Source organism: Eulemur rufifrons, chromosome 29 (genome assembly GCF_041146395.1).
Source record: "Eulemur rufifrons isolate Redbay chromosome 29, OSU_ERuf_1, whole genome shotgun sequence".
Lineage (NCBI taxonomy): Eukaryota > Metazoa > Chordata > Mammalia > Primates > Lemuridae > Eulemur > Eulemur rufifrons.
The window spans coordinates 62,000,601-62,020,418 of record NC_091011.1 but is presented as its reverse complement, the minus strand read 5'-3'; the positions used below and the strand labels follow the sequence as shown (position 1 = coordinate 62,020,418).

Here is a 19,818-nt window from a genome sequence, read left to right as displayed (position 1 = left end):
GATGTGTGCACTTTATTGGCCATAAGTTATACAGTACATCAATTGGAAAAAAAAGAATAAAAGAAGATGTCTATTGTGTTTTCTTCTTCCCAGATGCACATCTCATTATTTACTCGTCCATTTCTTCACTGCTCTGCTTCTTTTGAAAAAGATTTGAGGTCACTTACAAAGCTGTGGCTTTGAACTATATAAGAAATCTGAGTGATGCCAAGATAAAGGCAGGGAAATAAGATATGAGGGTGGCTCTCAGTATTTTTGTCAAGAATTCCTGTGCACTTCCTAGGATGAGCTGGAGAGAGCTTCCCAGCCGTCGATGCAAAGAAAACACAATTCAGCATCCAGAAGTTAACAGTCCCACTGATCAGAAGCACAGGTAGTTCTGAGACCTGAGAGAGATTTCTCCTGGCCATCTCAGAAAAAGGCAACTGTATGATCAAACCCCTTTCTATTTGTTGAAAAATTTGTCAAACATCCCATTTGTGACCCTGGATGTCTGAATTCCCTCAGCCCACATTTTTGCACCCATGCAGGGCCCAGAGCTGCCCCCATAGAATTTAGGGGGAGGCAGCACCCCGCTGACTGCCGGCCCCTCCCCTGCACCCCACTGCGCCGCGGGCCTGGCAACTAGACGCCGTTTACTTTCCTGGGTGCACTTTGGGGGAAGCCTCGCGTGTGGAGGCTAGGTTTCTGTTCTTTGGGGTGGCCGGCTTGGCATCATTCCTGGAACCTATGCCTGCATCCTCGGCTCGCGCTTTGCCACCCCGCTCATGCTCTTCCTGGTTGGTACCTCTCAGCGTCCCCATCCCTTCCCCAGCAGTGGCTCTGCGTGGGGCAGCTCCCTGGGGGCTGGACTCTTTCTGTTTTGGCATTTGGGTTAGTGGCTCTTTCCACCTTCTGTCTCCAGTTTTTGAGTTGAATTCATATGTTTCTCCTGTCACTAGGGGGAAAAAAATACAACAATTATATAAAGCAAGGAACACAAATGATTCTCTCTTCCCCCACCTCTATCCTGCTCTGTTCTGACTCCCAGGGAAGAAGCAGCAAGCTGGCAGACGTGGCTCGCTGAGACAGGAGGCAGGCGTGTGAACAGCACAGACCACCCTCGGCCCTGCCCTTTCCACAGCTGTCCGGCTCAGGCCACACGGGCAGCAAATATCAAGCCTCCCTGGACAGAAATGTTTAGGAGAGTCTCGAGGCCATGTCAATTGCAAGATGAGAAGGCCACATAAATCTTGAACTCCATAGGAGCTTTGGATAAATTAGGTTCAATTTTTAATGGCGTTACTCATTACTTTCTGATCTATTTTGTTTGTCTACAAAGACCCCTGGATCTCTGCTATAAAAAGGAATTCACCCAGTAAGGAGGAAAAGACTGACTTTTATGTATGTTAGGTTAGCAGAGATTTGCAGACACAAACACACAAATCTGGCCCCGCTTGCGACGATGCAAGGGAGCATTCTTACTGTGTCGGAGCGAGCAGACGCTAATTGATGTGTTTGTTCACATAGGCCAGTTGGCACATCGCTTCCTCCTTTTCTCTCTCAACTATGCAAAAACGCACAAATACTCCCTGGCTTTTACCCTGGAAGCTCCAGTTTAAGGCAGGCCCCTGATCACGCCACTTCCTCACAGCGAGCGTGGCCTCTGGGCTCAGGATCCCACCAGCACTTATGCTAATGTGGGCACATTATGGTAACAAGTACCTAATAATAGAGGGAAATTTAATTCCAGCAGCAGCAGCAGCCTCTCGCTGGAGAGGAGCCATCCTCCTTCTGAGGAGGACCGGTGCGGTTTGCATATGAGGGTGGCAGGGAGCCAACACACTTGCCTCCTGAATTTGGTTTCCTTCCCTTTATTCACGTCTATAATTGAGCCTTTGTAAGCGGAGGGATGTGTGTAAAGGAGCTAAATTTGGAGCTGATTCCATGGGGGTGATGAGAGCTCTGGAGGCCAGCTTTACCTTATGTTCATTTTGCCAACCAAGAAGACATTCTTGGCCCCGATCGAGGGGAAAAAAAGAAGCGTAACTTGCCATTTCTCTGTACCTTCCAGTACTAAGACGAAGGTATTAGGAGCATTCAGGAAGGATGGGGGTGCGGGTGGGGGCGAGTACCAATGAGAAGGAAAAAATGTGGGTTCTTGAACCCACCAGTTCTCTAAATTGGTTCGTGGTTTGGAAAGGGGGGCAAGAAAGCAGCGTCGCTTGGGGCCTGAGCCTCTAGGTGGAGGCCCGCTGTGGCCTCCCGTGGGCAGCCGTGTGCTGGATGTGTGCGAGCCGGCTGGGTTCAGAGCTGGACTCACGTTGCATTCTAGTCTAGAAGGGTCAGCACTGTGAGGCAACAAAGCCAAACAGATTGACAAACTGAGTTAAGAGCAGGGAATTGGGTAAGGTCTTCCATGACTCTTCCAGTCTAAAACACGAACAGCATTCTTATGGGTGTCGTCGCCACTTAATTACCTGGATCTATGGCTTCTCCATCAAAGACAGTGTTCACCTGGATAGTTTCCTAAGGAAAGAAAGGGACAGCATCAAGCACAACCCTCCACTCCTCCCCCCAGGCAAGGTTGCTCATCCGCACAGCCCAGGTTCCTTGCCCCAAGCCTCCTTGACATTTATGGCTCTAGCAGGCCTGGTGTTAGGTGCTGGGGACACAGTGGTGAACAAGGCAGGCGTGGTTACTGCCACACAAGACTTGCCACCGGCAAACAGGTGCTGCAATGCAGAGTGATAAGGAGATGACTGCAGAAATGTAGTATGTTTTATGGGGCACAGGTGGGGATGGGGGAGACGTTTAATCCGCACCTGGGAGTTAAGAAAGCATCTTGAATAAATGCAATCTAAGCAGCATGGACGCAGGTATAGAAATGCCACACAACACAGGCTAAGGCCTACACTGCCCCGGTGGGATCACGGTCAGGTGGACTTGCAAGCTGGACACAGGGGAGCCCCCAGGAGCCTGTACCCCCAGCCCTGGCACTCCCACCCTCTCCCGATGCCGCCCCAGCCTAGGCCGATGCAGCATGGCATCTAGGGCTCACCTAGCCCTGTGCTTCATGTCTCTCCCTCCCCTGATCTGTGCTCTGTGCCACCCTCCAGGCCCTGACCCTGTCCGATGTACCTGTCCCTTTTCCCCATGGAAACACCGCCTTCCCTCTCATGTCACCTTCTGCAGGTACCAACGTGAGGTACACTAGTGCACTAAGGAGGATGGTGCTTGGAGTTTGGCAAGCCTTTCAATCCCCAGTTTTCATCACATAAATGATCACCCTCTCGGTTCCCTACAGCTCCCCAACTCTGAAGAGGGAAGCAGCTAAGCAGCCCCACTTTTTGTGGTCCTAGGGATTTATTTATCTAATAGATTAATTTAATATTACATGGTTCTGAGACAATCTCTGAGTGGCATCCCCCAGGGTACTTGCCTTAGACAAAAGCACCCCGCAGACCAGAGACTGCCTCTTCCTGCTGTTTGTAGGCTGACCAGAACACATATGCACTGGGTGATGGATGGGCCCAAAATTCCAGCACACTGCATTGACCCCCTCATTCAAATGTATGGATCTTGGATTATGATAAAGTCTTATTGTCAGGGCGTGGGGAAGAGCTGGAGGCAGTCCCCTTCAAATGCCACCACTTCCCAGGTGGGTAGATCAGGTCCAGTGGGTGAGACGGAGAGGTAACTCTCCAGCTATCCTGTAACACTTTGCATTTGTGTCACATTTAACAATTTTCAAAGCATTTTCCCACCTGTTAAGTCAGGGCAGGCATCCTCACTCCCATTTTACAGGTGAGGAACGTAAAGCTCAAAGAGGCTGAGGGAGTCCCCAAGGTTGTATGGCTGAGTGGGCAGAGCCAACCCCGGACTCAAGCTGCGCTTTCTCTACTGCTTTTCTACAAGGTTGTGGAAGAACAAAGACAAATTAAATCCCATTGAAGGCTGAAGCACAGTTCTGGTCTTTAAGCTTCACTCCTCCAACTAACTCTCCTGGAGAGCGGGTATAGATAATAAACACCACTACTCAATATTTATGAAATCCAGTTCTTCCGCAAATATATCAGCAGACATGTTCAGCGGAGGGAAGAGATTCTATCAGGAGCTCGTCACACAGCAATCTGTTCCGCTGGCCAAATACAAGCACCTCCCCGATGGCCAAATACAAGCACCTCCCCGAATGATAAACACCTCCACGAGGCTATGGCGGGCCAGCCTGGGGGTAATGGGGGCCCCACCAGCCAGCACCCCAGCCAGGGCCCCCACGGCTGGCCAGACTCACCACCAACACCTCTCTCTCCGCATTCTTCATTTCTGCAGGGAACAGAACAGGCAGAAGGTAAGCTTCTTGGGCACTAAATTGACCTGAAAATTCCACCCCCTCAATGCGATTTCCCATAAATAGGCTTTGAACTCAGTCTAGCAGACACAGCAAAGAAGTTTTCTGTCTGTAGACATGTTTGTTGACAGCTTTCCGTCTTCTCAGAAAAATATATGCACACATTCGTATATTATACACACACAATTAAAAATTTTTTAACTCTTTTTCCAGCTTATTATTGTCACTGGACCTAGGAAATTAGCTTTTAAATGGCTTTAGAGATAAGAAAGAAAGATTAGGTTGAAACATTTATTCACAATGTGGGGATTTTTTAAGCTCACTCCTCAGGCTCTTTTTGAAAAATAACTGGGATTGGAGACAGTTTGTGAAAGTGTCATTTATTAAAATCATCTCACTCAACATGATCAATAATCATTATAATCAAATTTCTAACCCTGCTTAGACATGCCTTGTTTATGTCAGACACACACGCCTTAGATGGAGTGATTAACGCAAGCATGAAAAGAAAATACTTTCTAATTCTTTGTCCTGTCTCTCCCCATAGCCTGGAGTCTACCTGAGGCCACAACTCACCTGCCAGGCCGAGATAAGACCCCTCCTCGGACCTGCAGCTGTTCAGACGGACCTTCCTCAGTTTACCAGCTTGCTGGAAATCATTCAGCTCTCCCAGCTCATCTAACTACCCCTAGCTCCCTTTTCTAACTAGTCTGACCTAAATAATTTGTGAAAATGATCAAATCCATTAGAATCTGAGAATCAAGTATCATTTGTTCTTTCAAAAGAGGCATGCATCCAAAATAGAGCATTAGCTGTCCTCAGGACACCCCTCCGTGCGCAGCAGCAGTAGATACTGTCTGTGTTTCCCACACGGAGAGTTCTTCATTTCTGTGCCACTCAGTGGGGAATAGACCCACGTGCTTAAGCTGAGCTGATTGGACACGACCCTGGGTAGGGCACAGGCAGGACCAAAGTGAGAGATCCAAGTGGGCCACAGGCACCGTGCACCCTCCCTTCCCCCTTCTCCAGCTACAGTCGACCTCTGTTTCATTCCACCCATGGGTGATAAGCTGAAACCCCGCCAAGACACCATGGCGCCATGATTCTCTGCTGAGTTGGAGCCTTTTTCCATAGTACAACAGAGCAGAAAACAACAAACAAACAAAGGAAATAGGCACTGTACCTACCTCCTTTCTTTGCCCTGTGGAAGGAAAAAAAGGAATGGACATTAATTAACTTGAAAATATTCTGCCCTGGCACACACATGATAACATGGGGTCCTTTGGGGAACTGTGTTCCTTGGGATTCAGGGGCTAGGCTACAACTCTGTTTCCAACCATGCAGCTCAGTCACACTGGTTTTAGACTGGAGAGGTTCTGGGAATTTGATGAGTTTAAAAGCTATCACCTTACAGAGCTTCAGGGAGTCTGCTGCCTGTGATGAGGACCCCTGGTGAGGACATGACCACCCAGTCGGCTGCCCTATTTTTCTTCCCAGTAGCTGACTGAGCAGAAGGCATGGCTCACTACGGGGAGGTTTGCATGCTGGCAGTTAAACTTTGGTTTTCTGTCACATGAAGAGCTGGACTTGGACTCTAAGACCTTTCCCATGACAACCTTGGATTCTATAATTCTGAAACTCTGATTTTATTCTTTGCTATTTGACAAATGTTGGCTGTCACATGGTGCAACTAATTTCCAGAGAGGTGGGTCTGAATCTGAACTTCTACCTAGTTTTTCTTTTCTAAGTCAACCATGTTGAAAACTGTATTTACAACATAAGTTAAAACAACCAAGCACAAGGTGCATATTTAACAATTAGCCATAAATTACATGGAGTTGCAGTGTCCATGGGATTACTTCCTTAAAGAACTTCTACCCAGGCCGGGCGCGGTGGCTCACGCCTGTAATCCTAGCACTCTGGGAGGCCGAGGTGGGCGGATTGTTTGAGCTCAGGAGTTCGAGACCAGCCTGAGCAAGAGCGAGACCCCACCTCTACTAAAAATAGAAAGAAATTATATGGACAGCTAAAAATATATATAGAAAAAATTAGCCGGGCATGGTGGCGCATGCCTGTAGTCCCAGCTACTCGGGAGGCTGAGACAGGAGGATCGCTTGAGCTCAGGAGTTTGAGGTTGCTGTGAGCTAGGCTGACGCCACGGCACTCACTCTAGCCTGGGCAACAGAGTGAGACTCTGTCTCAAAAAAAAAAAAAAAGAACTTCTACCCAAATCCCATTACAATGGGCCACCATCCTTACAAGCTTAAGTGTCACCCTTTTAGTGTCAGGTTGTTTTATTTTTTTTTTTTTTTCTCCCAAATGAATTTGTGAGTAAAGTCCAAACAAAAATGCCTTTTTTAATTTCAGCAGATGCTCAAGGATCTTTTACCTTGAAGTCAAGGTTGCCAATAGCAACAAACTTCCCCAATAAATATGGCAAAATGCAATGCACATCTTCATGCTAATACCTTATACTTTTTTTACAATCTTTCACCCATAGATTTTAAATTATTTGACTGTTAATAATCTTCAAAATACCTTTAAAAAGCACATGAGTCTTATCATCCCTTCTTTTTGCCATTGAGAAATCCTGAAACTCAGAGGTTTCAACACCTCAAGATACTTGGACATGGAGCTAAACTGGAATCTAGAGTCCCAAACTCACTGGGACTCAGCCATGAAGAATAATGAAATAAGGTAAGAAAAACAATGGCTGTGGTGTATTAAGCGTTTACTCTGTATCAGAACAGTGCTACATGCTTTGCTTGCATTTGCTCATTTAGTTGTTTAGTCTTACAAATAAGGAAATTGAAGTTCACAGGGTTGTCATTTGCCCAAAGCCATATACCTAGAAAAAGGTAAAATCAAGATTTGAACCCAGGCCTTGCCTAACTCCAAAACTCAGGCTCAGAACCATATGGTCTAGTTGGAAGAGATACTGAGAATCAGAAAGCCTGGCTCTGGGAGAAGTGTGTAACCATTTGATGCCCTCTTCACCTCACTTTACTACTTCACTTTAGCCAGTAAAGACACTCCACAGATTGCCACAATCAGAGGCATCTCAGTAAGCAGGCGAAAATAGCAAGGGCCCTTGAGGGTGAGAGATGGGGGCCACGTGCAGAAGAATGATGACTATTTAGTCACACAGAAACACAGTGGGATCACTGGAGCCAAAAGCTCAATTCCGTTATTGGGGTTTTTTTGTTTTGTTTTGTTTTTTTACCTTTAATTCCACCCCGTCCTTTAAATATTCTGCAAATTTCTATCACTGCTCACAATAGGGTTTCTCTGAAGCTTTTACCCAGGGCAAGGTCCCCAAAAGGTTGATGTCCCAGTTCCACTGAGAGCCCCTCAAGGACAGGGTAGGTTGCCAGGAAAAGCCAGAGGAATGGTTTCTTGGCCCAGCAGGTGACAAAGCAGGTGCGGCAGGACAGAGAAGAGCAGGGATTCTTTCATCCAGGCACCTGCCCCATAGAGAAATCCTGATTCTCCATCTCTCCTTCTCCTGACATCGCCAGGAACCGTGCCCTAAAGGAAGTGGAGGAAAGAGCCCAGCCCACTAGCCACTTACAGAGGTTTCTCGTCCTTCCCAGCCCTGCAGGGGCAGTGTCTGTGGATGGCCTTGGCCAACAGGACGAGCAGGGACACCAGGAGACCCAGAAGCAACATGGAGCCCAGAGTGATGACGAACGGCACATACCACGCAGACGGAGAGTAAACGTTCCTCCTCAAGACCCGGTAGGTGATTCCGGGCTGGAACAACAGAGCGCAGGGCGGGTGAGTGAAGGGTGGTGGCGATTTTCACACTCGGTACTTCCTCGTGTGAGTGTTTATTCCACTCTCTGTTCTTGCTCTGTAAATGGAACATCTGTGTGCTCATAGCTCTTGCTGCTTCACCCCCTCACCATATTTATAGTCTTTGTAGACATCCATTAGATCAGAACCCAGGAAATTTAGAGAACTAAAAAGCAACTCCAGCCTAATTTTATTCTGTCTTTCCTCCCCTTCCCCAAAACTAAAACAGTCCATTGGCTTTTTTTCCTGCCATATCTGGGTATAACCCAGGGCCTAATATAGCCATTGTCTCTCACTGAGAAGGCATGAGCCATGAAAGCTGTTTTTTTAACACCTTGTAGGCTTTTCAGCGTTCTCTCGACTACAAGCTGCCACTGCCAGATGAGTGGGCTGATATCACAGTGAAGCCCGAGTTCAGCATCTGCTCCCCAGAGCTGAAGACAGATAACAGACGAGTGGCGGAGATTTCAGGATTGGAGATGCCACACACAGGTCATGCTGTTAAGCCCAAGAAAGGTGGCAACGCCCTATTCAAAGGTGCCTACTAGCTGCTGTCACAACGGAAAGGCCTTAGGGATGCCATGCACCTCCATTCAGTGGGGTCACATTGCCCCGAACCCTGGACAGAGAAGCGTTGCTCTTGGTAAGACCCTGAGAAGTAGAAGTTGGCCACCTCCACCGGTGGTTTTTTCTAAGGTTCTGACTACTTTTCTTCTGGCAGGCTACAAGTGTGAGGTTACTGACCAGGGCTGCAGGTTTTACTGAGAGGAGGAAAGGGGACAAAAGAGTCAGCATAAATGTAGGCAAGTTCCTCCGAGGGGCAGGGGAGATAATCCTACTGTCAGATTGCAAGGTTCTCCCTTCCCTCCCCAGACCGATTCTGCTACAGCACCTGGTTGTTTCCCCCCTGCCATTTACCACACTGTGTTTTCATTTTATTAATGTATGTGCTTATTTATTATCTACCCACCCCCTGCCACCCAGATCAGTGGCTCTCAAACTTTAGTGCACATCAGAATTCCCTGGAAGACTTATCTGAAACACAGACTGCAGGGCCCCATCTCTGGAGTTTCTGATCCAGCAGGTCAGGGTATGGAGTTGGGGCTTCCAGGCTCCAGTGTCCTCCGCTGGAGGTCATGGTGACGGTCACGGTTGGGTGAGATACAACTTTAATAACCCAGGGTGGGCCTGAGAATCCGCATTACTAACAAGTATCCAGGTGATGCTGACCCTGCTGGCCTGGGGGCTACACCGTGAGAACCACTGACCTATAAGCTCCGTGACAACAGGCATCATTTGCGACGTGTTTGCTAAAGTGATTGGCACACTACAGGCATTAGATCATATTTGTAGATTGGATGAATGTTTTTGGAGTGGAGATGGGGAGCAGGGGACAAACTGATGCATGGTGACAGGTAGCAGCCTGATCACCTGGACACGCACTTGCTGTGGCTCCCATGAACAAGCAGAGAGGGGCTGTGGAGGTAGCAAATGGCCACACGCCCCACATAGGTGGTTAGTGTCTGATCTCTCCCTGCACAAATGCACACTCCACTTTCCCAGAATAGGAAAAGTTAATGGTTTTACGAATCCAAGTTCAGCTCCAGTCCAGCCCGGGGTTGCCATTCTTGGCAACACCCTAACACCTCAGTCTTTTCAGTCCATCCCACGTTTCTCCTGGGTCAAATGGATCCATTGACATAAATCCCAAGGGAGTGAGGCTGGGATTCCAGATGCCAAAGCCCTTACCCTGGGGGTTGTGGTGATGACTGTGGTTGGGTGGGGAATGACTTTAACACTCAGTGTCACTGTCCCTGTTTCAACAAGAGCTTTCGCTTTCTTCCTGCCGGACAGCAAGTTGTCATCAGTTATGTAGACGAGTAGTTTGTAGTCCCAGATCTTATCAAGGCCCCCGGCATAGTCAAAGCGGGACGCAAGCAGCAGGTGTGTCACGTTGGATCCAGCATTAGGAGAGAAAGTGAAATGACTGTTGATGTTGCCTAAACGAGATTGGATGCAAGGATGTTGGTAAAAAGAAGACAAAAGAGTGAGAAAAAAAGATTTAGAAGAAAACTGCATTTGGTCTTTTTCTCAAATGTCTGCACCTCAAGTGTAGACTGTGTTTCTGATGCACCAGAGCTGGATTAGTGATATGCTATAGGTCTTAACTGCACCAGAGACTTCACTAATGCAAAGAAATTCTTGCTCACAAACCAGCGTGGCTATAGGCAAGAATGAGCTAAAAAGGACTGCACACCCATCCTACACCTGTCCTACATGCCATCTTGCTGAGCTTCAGGCAGAGACTTCATAATCCTGGGGCAGCCCCTTCCAGTTTATCATCTGGCATTTGTTTGCCAACAGCAGGTGTAACTCACACTCAGACAAATGAGTGCGCAGTGAGAGGGTAGAACAGGTCACATCCCCAGCCACAGGCCAAGTTCAACTCCTGCCTTTCATGGAACCCGGCTGGTCACACTGGTTGCAGATGTCCCTGGAGTCCCCCAAAGGAAGGTGCCTCCTGGCTTTGCAGGGATCGCAGCCCCAGGTCCTCCTGAACCCACCCCATCACACCCTAAACGCGCGCCCAGCTGCGTCAGCTCTGCTGGGACCCACAGCTCAGCTCCTGGAGCCTGGGGTAGGAAGGCCGCAGGCCCACGCGCGCGCTCCCTCCTCCACCGGCTCCAGACTCATTACTGACTGAACCCCAGTAAATGGAGCAGGAGATGATGCAATTTTTGCTCCCTTAACAGCAAAGCGCTCCATAAGGCCTTAGGGTTCTCAGTATGGATTATTTCCATCTTCAGCAACTGCAGTCTCGAGGCAGTTTCTGCCCCTGGGTTTTGTGACACAGCCGGCTCGAGAGGCTTCCTACTGTTCGAGTTCCTGCTCTGCCAAGGGCTCAGCAGGCAGCAGAGATGGATTTTTACTCTTTCACGTGGAATTGTTCTGCTTGTTTGGGTTTAAATCTCTGGCCTCAGCACTTCATTACATGAGCTATTTTGGTCTAATTTCCATGGAGGGGTGCTCTTTTTTTCCCCACAATGGTATATTTTTAAAGAGAGAAAATGAATGGAGCAGAAAAGAACTCCTGAGGACACATTTCAAAATGCATTTAATCTATTTAATCTATTATTATCCAGAGAGAGGACTGGGATTCCCTGCCCCCACTACAAGCTTTCGGTAAAAGAGGTGGTTGAGAAGTTGCACTAAATTTTTTTAATTACACTAATATGACTTATGACTCATAATCACGAATTTGGTGGGGGGGGGGCGGCTCACCATCAATGAGATTTACCCTTTTTTTGGGCTTTTGGGTGCCGTGTGTGGGGGTGTGGGAAGAGGTAGGCGAGAAGCGGAAGCCAAGAGGAGTCTAGCATTAGACTCCTCATCTCTGCTTCCCTCATCCCAAACACCCCTGCAACTCTCGCCCCAACGGTGCCCGGATCAGTATGTGAGCACAGACCCCAACACGTTCTCCCTAGACAACTGCGGAGTCCTCAGAGACGGGGCCCAGCCGGGGCTGTCACCACCAAGTACTGTACCTGAGCCAATGGAATAACGGAAAGATCTGGGGCTGGAGTCAAGGTCAGTACACGTCAGCTTGAAATTTTGAATATTTGTGCCAACCTTCAGATCCACTGGGATGGCCATGAAATGAGAGTTTGGGGTACAAATTGGCTTTTCATCATTTTCTTCAAGGATGTTCACAGTCACCTAGAGCAGCAAGAAGGTGGTCATTCTTAACAGCTGAGACTTTTTTAGTGTTTGCTGTGTGCCCGGCACCTTCAGGCTAAGCACTTTGCATAGATTAGCTCATTTAACCTCACGTGAGATTGATAACATGATTATTCCCATTTTCTAGATGAGGAAATGGAGGTTTGGAGAGATTAGGTAATTGACCTGAACCCATTCAGATGGTGACTGGCAGAGCTGGGATTTGAACTGAGGTCAGCCCTACTCTAAATCCTGTGCTGTTAACTTCAACACTGTGCATGTGTGTGTGCATGTAGTATGTGTATACATGCACATACCCCACACACGTGCACCTAGACACATGGGCTCACCTGCAGATGATGCTGGGTTGTTTTCTGGTAGTAGTGTGGATTTATGGTGACCCCGTGTGCTTCCTTGCTCGCTGCCCCTTGTGCATTGGAAGTTCTTTATCTTTAGCATATACAGCAATGGTTGCTGACCCTGGTCCACCTTCTTGGGCCCACTTCAAACCAAATGGATTGGACTCCCTGGAGGGTAGAGCCCAGAGCACTTTTTTTCTGTTCCCCAGCTGATTCTCATATGCAGGGGACTAAGACCCACTGGGACAGAACAAGTGGGCCTGGTTAAGCTGGGATCTGTCTGTAACCCGGGCTATTAGCACCACGCTCAGCCCTGGGGCTAACCTGCCACGCGCAGGGCCAGCCTATTCTCTCTCAGCGCTGTCTTTTATGCCTGGTGAATTGGAATATAGCCTGGGACGCCTGCCAGCACAGAATCATAGAATGTCAGCCCTGAAAGGGACTTGTGTGATCATTTAGTTCATCACCTTTTTTAAAAGCTTATGAATTTTGAGTCGTATTCATTCTACCTTTGAAATTTGGGGATTTCAGCTATTTCTGAGCCCAGGAATAAATTGAAATGTTCACTCTAGTTAGCTCCCAAGGTGGAGTCCATTCATTTTTCTGGAAAAAAAAAAAAAAAAAAAACCACCTAGCCTAACAAACACCGCAATTATTTCCGACTTTCCTCGGCTAGCAATGCCGCGCCTCCGTATCATTAAAAACATCATCCCATTAATTCAAAGCAAGTCATCAGAGGAAGCAGACTATTCAGGCATTGCGTTATCAGGTGACTCTCCATTTAAGAGATAGAGAAATACGGACACAGAGATAAGGCTTGCTCACACTCCGTCCGAAAATTGGGATCAAAGTTGAGAAATGAACTCGGTCTCCTGACTCTGAACCAATCATTGTCTGTATCACGCAGGGCTGCCTGCTGCTAGCTAAGAGTTCGTTCTACCTTCATGCCTTTTCCCTTTACTAATGGGAAAGACCAAGGAATAGTTCGGTCTTTGTGGCCATGGTGTTGCCCTCAGATAATCCTAACCACTGCCAACACGGGCCTATTAGAACCTTGCTACTCAGAGCGTGGCTGCGGGCCGGCGGCACTGGCACCACTTGGAAGCATGCTGGAAATGCAGAATCTCAGGCCCAAACCTACTGAATCTGCATTTCGCAAGAGTCTCAGCATCGACAGTTGGGAAGCAGGTCGGCAGCATAGCGTTGTTTTAAGATCTACCGTATCTGCTGCGTACGGGGATGGGGCAGGGCCATGGCAAAACTGCTCTAGAGGAGGAAATGCATAACTCCGAAGCCACCGCACCTGACTTCCCGGCCATGGGCATCTCACCACCGGCCCACCACAAAAGCAAAGTGAGATTTAAAGGGCCATGGGAGGAACTTTGTCCCACAAAGTGGCTTCATGAGTTCAGCAGATATTCCAATGTCTGGCCATCAGTCTCAGCTCTTCTCTCAGCCACCCACAAACTTGGGTCTCAAAGAAAGACGGGAATCTTTATTTCCCAGGCACCACTACTCATTTCCCGTCACATCTGCAGGATGTGCCCTGTGAGGTTTCCTCATTGAGGCAACCACACCCTGGGGGTGTCAGGCAGACCCTAAGTCAACCAGCTGGGTTACTGGGAATATCCCAAATGGCCCCACTCACAGTGACTGAGCTTGTGTCCTCGCGGTTGGTGGCCTGGATTCTGAGAATATAGACAGGGGTTGTTTCATAGTCCACTTTAGTTACCAGCTGGAGTTCTCCCGTTTTAGGATTAATCCAAAATATGCTTGGGTACTGCAGGCTGGCCCCTCCGGTGGAGATGGAGTACACGGTGCTGCTCTGGGGGAAGTCTTTATCAGTCGCTTGCACCTGTCCGACGCGGGTTCTAGCTGGAGAAATAAAGTGCCCGCAGTTAGTCCTGCTTTTGGAGGTAGGAGAGGATGATCCAGGAGCATATGTCCTCATTGCCATGGGCAGGAAGACTTCTGGAGGCCTCCTTGCTGTTCAAACTCTGTATGTTTTATATTTTCAATTTTATTAAGTTCAAATAATGCTAATGAGCACACACTAGGTAACTGGTCTTATAATCCCAGTGGCACTCTGAGGTATAAAAGACAATTCATGCCTTTACATAGACTCTAAGAATACCAATTATTTTGCTATCATAAACAACAGTGCAAAGAACATCCCTCCTTACACATACATCTTTTTGCTGCAGTGTCTAAACGTCCCTGGTATTTTCAGTTTTCTACAATGAGCATGAATTGCTTTTATAAACAAGATGAAAAAATAAACAATTTTAAAAGAATTTAGCAACTGATGATTACAGAGTATAGCTTTTTAAATACCGTTCCATTTTGCTTATTTGAGAAATTGTTGGTGACCCTGCTAGAGTTCTGGATTGCTTGTGTTATGGGAGTCCCTTCTCATGAGTTACACTCCTCAAGGACAGAAACCTTCTCTAACTCAATTCTGTAGTTCCAGCACGAAGTGCGTGACCTGAAGTAGGTGATCCGAAATAAGATCTGTGAACTCAGACAGCCTATTCCTGTTATTCACTGGTCAAGGTATAAGCAATTAAAAGCATTTTCTTTGGACTTTCATTTTGTGTTTTGTTTTAAGACTTATGTCAGGAAATAGAGAATAAAATGGAGAGGAGATCATTCTAGAGGGGATGTTATGGGTTTGGTTTGCTTTGGTATTTTTAATATGGAAGAAGTACCCATGAACTTAAGATCAAAAGCTGTGGGGAGTCTACCAACCTTTTTCCTTTTTGGCACCAGGGACTAGTTTCATGGACGACAATTTTTCCATGAACTGGGGGTGGGGGAGCGGAGCTCAGGCAGCGATGCCAGCACTGGGGAGCGGCTGTAAATACAGACGAAGCTTCGCTCGCTCACCCTGCTGCTCACTTCCTGCTGTGTGGCCCCACAATTTCATGGATGACAACTTTTCCATGAACGGGCAGGGAAGGGATGGCGGCTGGCGGAGCTCTGCTGCCCCGTCCCTAACAGGGCGTGGACTGGTACCAGTCTGTGTCCCAGGGGTTGGGGACAGCAGTAGCAGAGAGTTAACAGTATTACCTTCAAACTGGAAGAGACAGGGAGAAACTGAAGCTAGACATGAGAGAGCTTCTCTTTAGTAAGGGAAGAGCCTGCAAAAACCAAGGTGTCATAAGTGGCAGAAAAGAAGGCCTCTAGTGAATCCTAGTAGGGGAGAGAGAAAATGTCTTTATTTTGTTTTTAAATGAAAGAAATATAGAAATGGGAAACCTTTTTTCTATTTTTAAAATTTCAGTTCTCTGAGTGAGCTGGATAAAAATCACAGCGGAGACCAAGAGACAACTTAGGCTACAAAAAGGGAGGATTAGCAGAATCAGGCAAACAGACAAGGAAGCAATCAGGGGCTTCAGAAAAATGCAGTTTAATCAACAGTTTTCAAAATCCAAGTTTCACCTGAAGGGCTCCTCAGCAGCAAGGAAAATTTAAAAGAAATAAGAGGTGCAATAAATACTAATCAGCGGTGAATCACTGTGCAAAACACCACTGGGGCCTCTGGGAGGGAGTTTTCCCCTCTGCACAACATGCATTTGGATGGAATCCATCAAGAGCACAGTGGTCGGTGTCTTGTCTGTTACTTACCTGGTCTTAATTCTGACACATCAAATACGTAGGATGGCCTATCAAAAATGAGAGGAAACTCATTTTCTGGGCTTGTTAGGATATAAATGTAGATGTTATCTAAAAATGGAAATAGAAACAAATTTAATTGCCAATCCCTACTCATTTGTTTGTTCAACATCTTTAAAGAACCTTCTGTGTACATACTCTGTGTACCGGGGACACCAGCTGAATAAGATCTGGCGGCTCCTGCCCTCGAGATGCTGAGAGTGGTCACCCTTTGATAAACCACGTACAAACAGATCACGGTGGAGCCCTGGGGGAGGAGCAGCTTCCCGGGAGACATGCAAGCCGAGCTTTACAAGCTTAGGCTTAGACAAATGGGGCAGGGGCAGGATGGGGGGATGTTCTAGGCATATGCAAAAATACCAAGGTATAAACTGCATAACTCACTCAGCAAAACTGCAAGCTATTTGGCCCAGTTGGAAAGAAAGAGGGCTTGGAGGCAAGTGACAGGAGCTGAAGCTCGAGGCTTAAGCAGTGGCCAGATGATGAAAATCCTTGTATGCCAAGTGAAAGTTTGAACTTGAACTTGACAGCTAACAGGAGACATTCAAGTGCTTTAACCAAGGGAGTAATATGATGGCATTTTCATTTCCTGAAAAATCATTGCCAGAAATGGGGAGGATGCATTGAAAAGGGGCAAGACTGAAAGCAGAGAGACCCTTAAAAGATTCTTTTAAGTGTTGTGATCCAGCCAAGAAAGAGGAGCACCCTGCACCAGAGCAGTGCTTATGGGACGGGGGACCCGGCACGATACCTAGCATTGCCTAGCATAGCTTAGTCATTGCTACTCAAGGAAGATGCTCATGAAATAAATCAAAATGATACTTGCTTTTATAGTAGGGAGAGGCAACATCCTGCACCTGGGTTATCACTGTGTATTTATTTCCGGCTGCTAGATTGCTTGGATTTTCATAATCTAGATCACCAACCAACTAGATTAAAACAGAGATATTAGCTTACACAGAATAAACAATCCTATTTATTGAACTGACAAAGACAGTTTCATATACTGCTAGTAGATATGTAAATTGGCAAAGCCTTTCTGGAAAGCATTTTGCCCATAAAAATAAGGAGCTTTAATCACTAATTAGCTCTGAACGTAAAGAAAAAAATGAGCTTTATAAAGTTATGACCATGCCTTTGCTCACTGCTAGAGAATTTATGGAAAGAACTTATCAGGAGAGAGAATCTATGTACAAAGATGTTGCTCAAGCACTACTGCCCAACAGCATAGGCTCATGACTTCAGATTGGTTGAAGAAAAGCACAATATTGAATCTTATGTGCAGGGATATTTTCATTGCAGTAGCCCCCTACTCTGTGGTTTCAGTTTCCTGCACTCAACTGCAATCTGAAAATTGGGAGTGAAGTACAATAAGATTATCTGAGAGAGAGAGAGAGACCACATTCATATACTTTTTTTTAATTATTGTTTTTATAGAGGCATCTTGCTCTGTCGCCCAGGCTGGAATACAGTGGCTATTCACAGGCACGATCATAGTACACTGTGGTCTTGAACTCCTGGCCTCAACCATCCTCCCACCTCAGCCTCCTGAGTAGCTGGGACTACAGATGTGCACCACTGCACCCAGCTTCACATAATTGTTATTATAGTATTTTGTTATAATTTTTCTATGACTAGTTATTGTTAATCTCTTACTGTGCCTAATTTATAAATTAAACTTTATCATAGGTATGTACATATAGGAAAAAACACAGTATATTTAGGGTTCAGTGCTTTCTGAGGTTTCAGGCATCCACTGGGTGGCGGGGTCTTGGAACATATACCCTGTGGATAAAGGGGGACTACTGTATTTTAAATACCTATGTAAACATGTATAAAACATATGCATAGAAAAAAGACAAGAAGGAAATATATCAAATATTAACAGTGGTTATCACTGAATGGTAATGCTTTTCTGTGCTTTCTACATTTTCTACAGTGAATGTATATTAATTTCCTAAACAGAAATTATTTTGTAGGGGACACTGTGAATACTGGTGAGACTTTCTTGGGGGTTGAGACGGGCTTGGGATGGCAGCAGAGAAGCAGCAGGGGAGGGAACCGAGAGGGGCTGCTTGCTGTCCTCCCTGAAGCTTGGTCTCTAACGAAAGCACTTCCAGACCCCACCTGCCTTCCCTGCCCTTCCATTTTTCTCTCCTTCCCCACCATCCTCCAGCAGGAGCTCTGTAAATAAAGGTCTCACACAGCTCGTTGAGCCTCTGCTTTTGTGCGCATCCTTCTTCAATGCTGCTCCGGCTCCTGTCGAGTGGCTGGGGCAGGGCTCCCTACCCATGCTCATTGTCACGGTCCTCCTCAGGGTCTCCAGTGGTTCTACCGTGTGGAATTTATCCAGATACACTCAGGGCCCTGCTTTCTCTCACCTCACACCTCTAGGGGCTGGGAATGAGCACTCAAGCAAACAAAAGTGCCGGAGCACAGAGGGCACTAATGTGTCTATAAAGGCACGCTAAGCAGGCGGGCAAACTGCATGCTACTCAAGAAAGAATCCAGTCTTTAGCACCCCAGGCACAGCTATGCATAACAAACGGTTCCCAGACCTGGGAAAAATAAAGAGCAAACGGGGAACACAGACTCGCTATTAAGTCTGTCAGTTACAGTTGCTGGGAGAGGGGGTTACCTTGGAAATTTCTCTCTGTGGGGCAGCGAAAGCTCTATGCATGTTGGACCACTCCCCAATGCCCTTTTAATGAAGCAATGACCATTAACTGACCACGATTTTCCCAGAGCCAGCTGGATCCTGTAAAAATCTGCCGCTGCTCCCCGCTCCAGATGGCGTGGTGAAGTTGAATTTGTTGTTTGGTGCCTCACTGTCATCATCAAAGCAGAACTTGTTCAGGTCGAGAAGCAACGTCCCCTTGGCTGTTCTTTCAGGCACCATAATGCTGGCGAAAAGACTCAATTCAATATTTTCCCCCAACAAATGGTGACTGAGTGTTCCTTCTCACACAGGCCCTAGGCTAGACACCTCTGCTTTAATTTCAATTCAAAGCAAGTCCATGGTTATTGCAGTAACCTCCTAACTGGTCTCCCTGGCTCTGCCCTTGCCTCCTTTCAGGCTATTTTTAACACAGCAGCCAGAGGGATCCTGTTAAAATGTTGTCAGATCATGTCACTCCTCTGCTCCTACTTCCCAAATGGCTCGTCTTTTCACTCAAAGTCCCAACTTTGATCTGCAGGACCCTTCGTAACGTGCTCCCCTGTTACCTCGCTGAACTCATCTCCTACTAACTCTTCTCCTGTCCTCTGGCCTCCCACTGCTCTGGCCTCCCCGGGCTCCTGGAACACTCCAGGCTCCAGCCTCAGGTTTACCGCACTTGCTGTGGAATGCTCTTCCCACAGATACCTACCTGGCTCCCGTTCTCACTTTCTTTGTTCTCTAATCAAATGTCACCTTATCAGCAAGGCCAGCATATCTAAAATGTCAACAATGCCTACCCAGTGCATACTCTCCCATTCCCCCCTTTATTTTTAATTCTTAGTACTTATCATTATCCAATATACTACATATTTTACTTATTTATCATGTTTATTGTCTACTTCCCTCCTAGAATGTAAATTCCATGAAGGCAGTGATCTTTATCTGCTTTGTTCCTAGCACACTCAGTACATATTTGTTGAATGAATGAATGACAGCTTATGAGGCTCGTGCAGTCGTGAGGAAGAATGTAAGAGAAATCTAAATTTCACCCCCTGCCTGCAGGAGTTTATGATCTGGTTGGGGAAAATGCCTGTAATCCCTCATCTCCCAAGCTTTGCAAATTGGGAATTCCTTGGCTTGTGTCTGGTGGCCCCACTGCCATAGATGGGCCTCCTGATACCTTAGTCTCATTCATTCAAAAGACGTATATTAAGGGTCAAATGTGGGGGTCCTAATCTCAGTTGACTCTAAGGTCTAGGCAAATAATGCAAATGAGTAAAGCT

General features: G+C 46.9%; 1 protein-coding gene across 1 annotated transcript in view; it reads right to left on the bottom strand.

Annotated features, from left to right (window-relative positions):
* Positions 1 to 635: 635 nt before the first annotated feature.
* Positions 636 to 19,818, bottom strand: part of CDHR3 (cadherin related family member 3) — a 53,317-nt gene continuing 34,134 nt past the window's right edge. Inside the window, exons 9-19 of the mRNA XM_069461650.1 lie at positions 18,608 to 18,779; positions 16,703 to 16,805; positions 15,829 to 15,927; positions 13,850 to 14,076; positions 11,671 to 11,842; positions 9,875 to 10,125; positions 7,902 to 8,083; positions 5,518 to 5,531; positions 4,274 to 4,305; positions 2,460 to 2,508; positions 636 to 937 (exon numbers count right to left, since the gene is read on the bottom strand). Of these exons, the coding sequence (XP_069317751.1) occupies positions 636 to 937; positions 2,460 to 2,508; positions 4,274 to 4,305; positions 5,518 to 5,531; positions 7,902 to 8,083; positions 9,875 to 10,125; positions 11,671 to 11,842; positions 13,850 to 14,076; positions 15,829 to 15,927; positions 16,703 to 16,805; positions 18,608 to 18,779 (1,603 nt within the window). The remainder of the gene's footprint in view (positions 938 to 2,459; positions 2,509 to 4,273; positions 4,306 to 5,517; positions 5,532 to 7,901; positions 8,084 to 9,874; positions 10,126 to 11,670; positions 11,843 to 13,849; positions 14,077 to 15,828; positions 15,928 to 16,702; positions 16,806 to 18,607; positions 18,780 to 19,818) is intronic.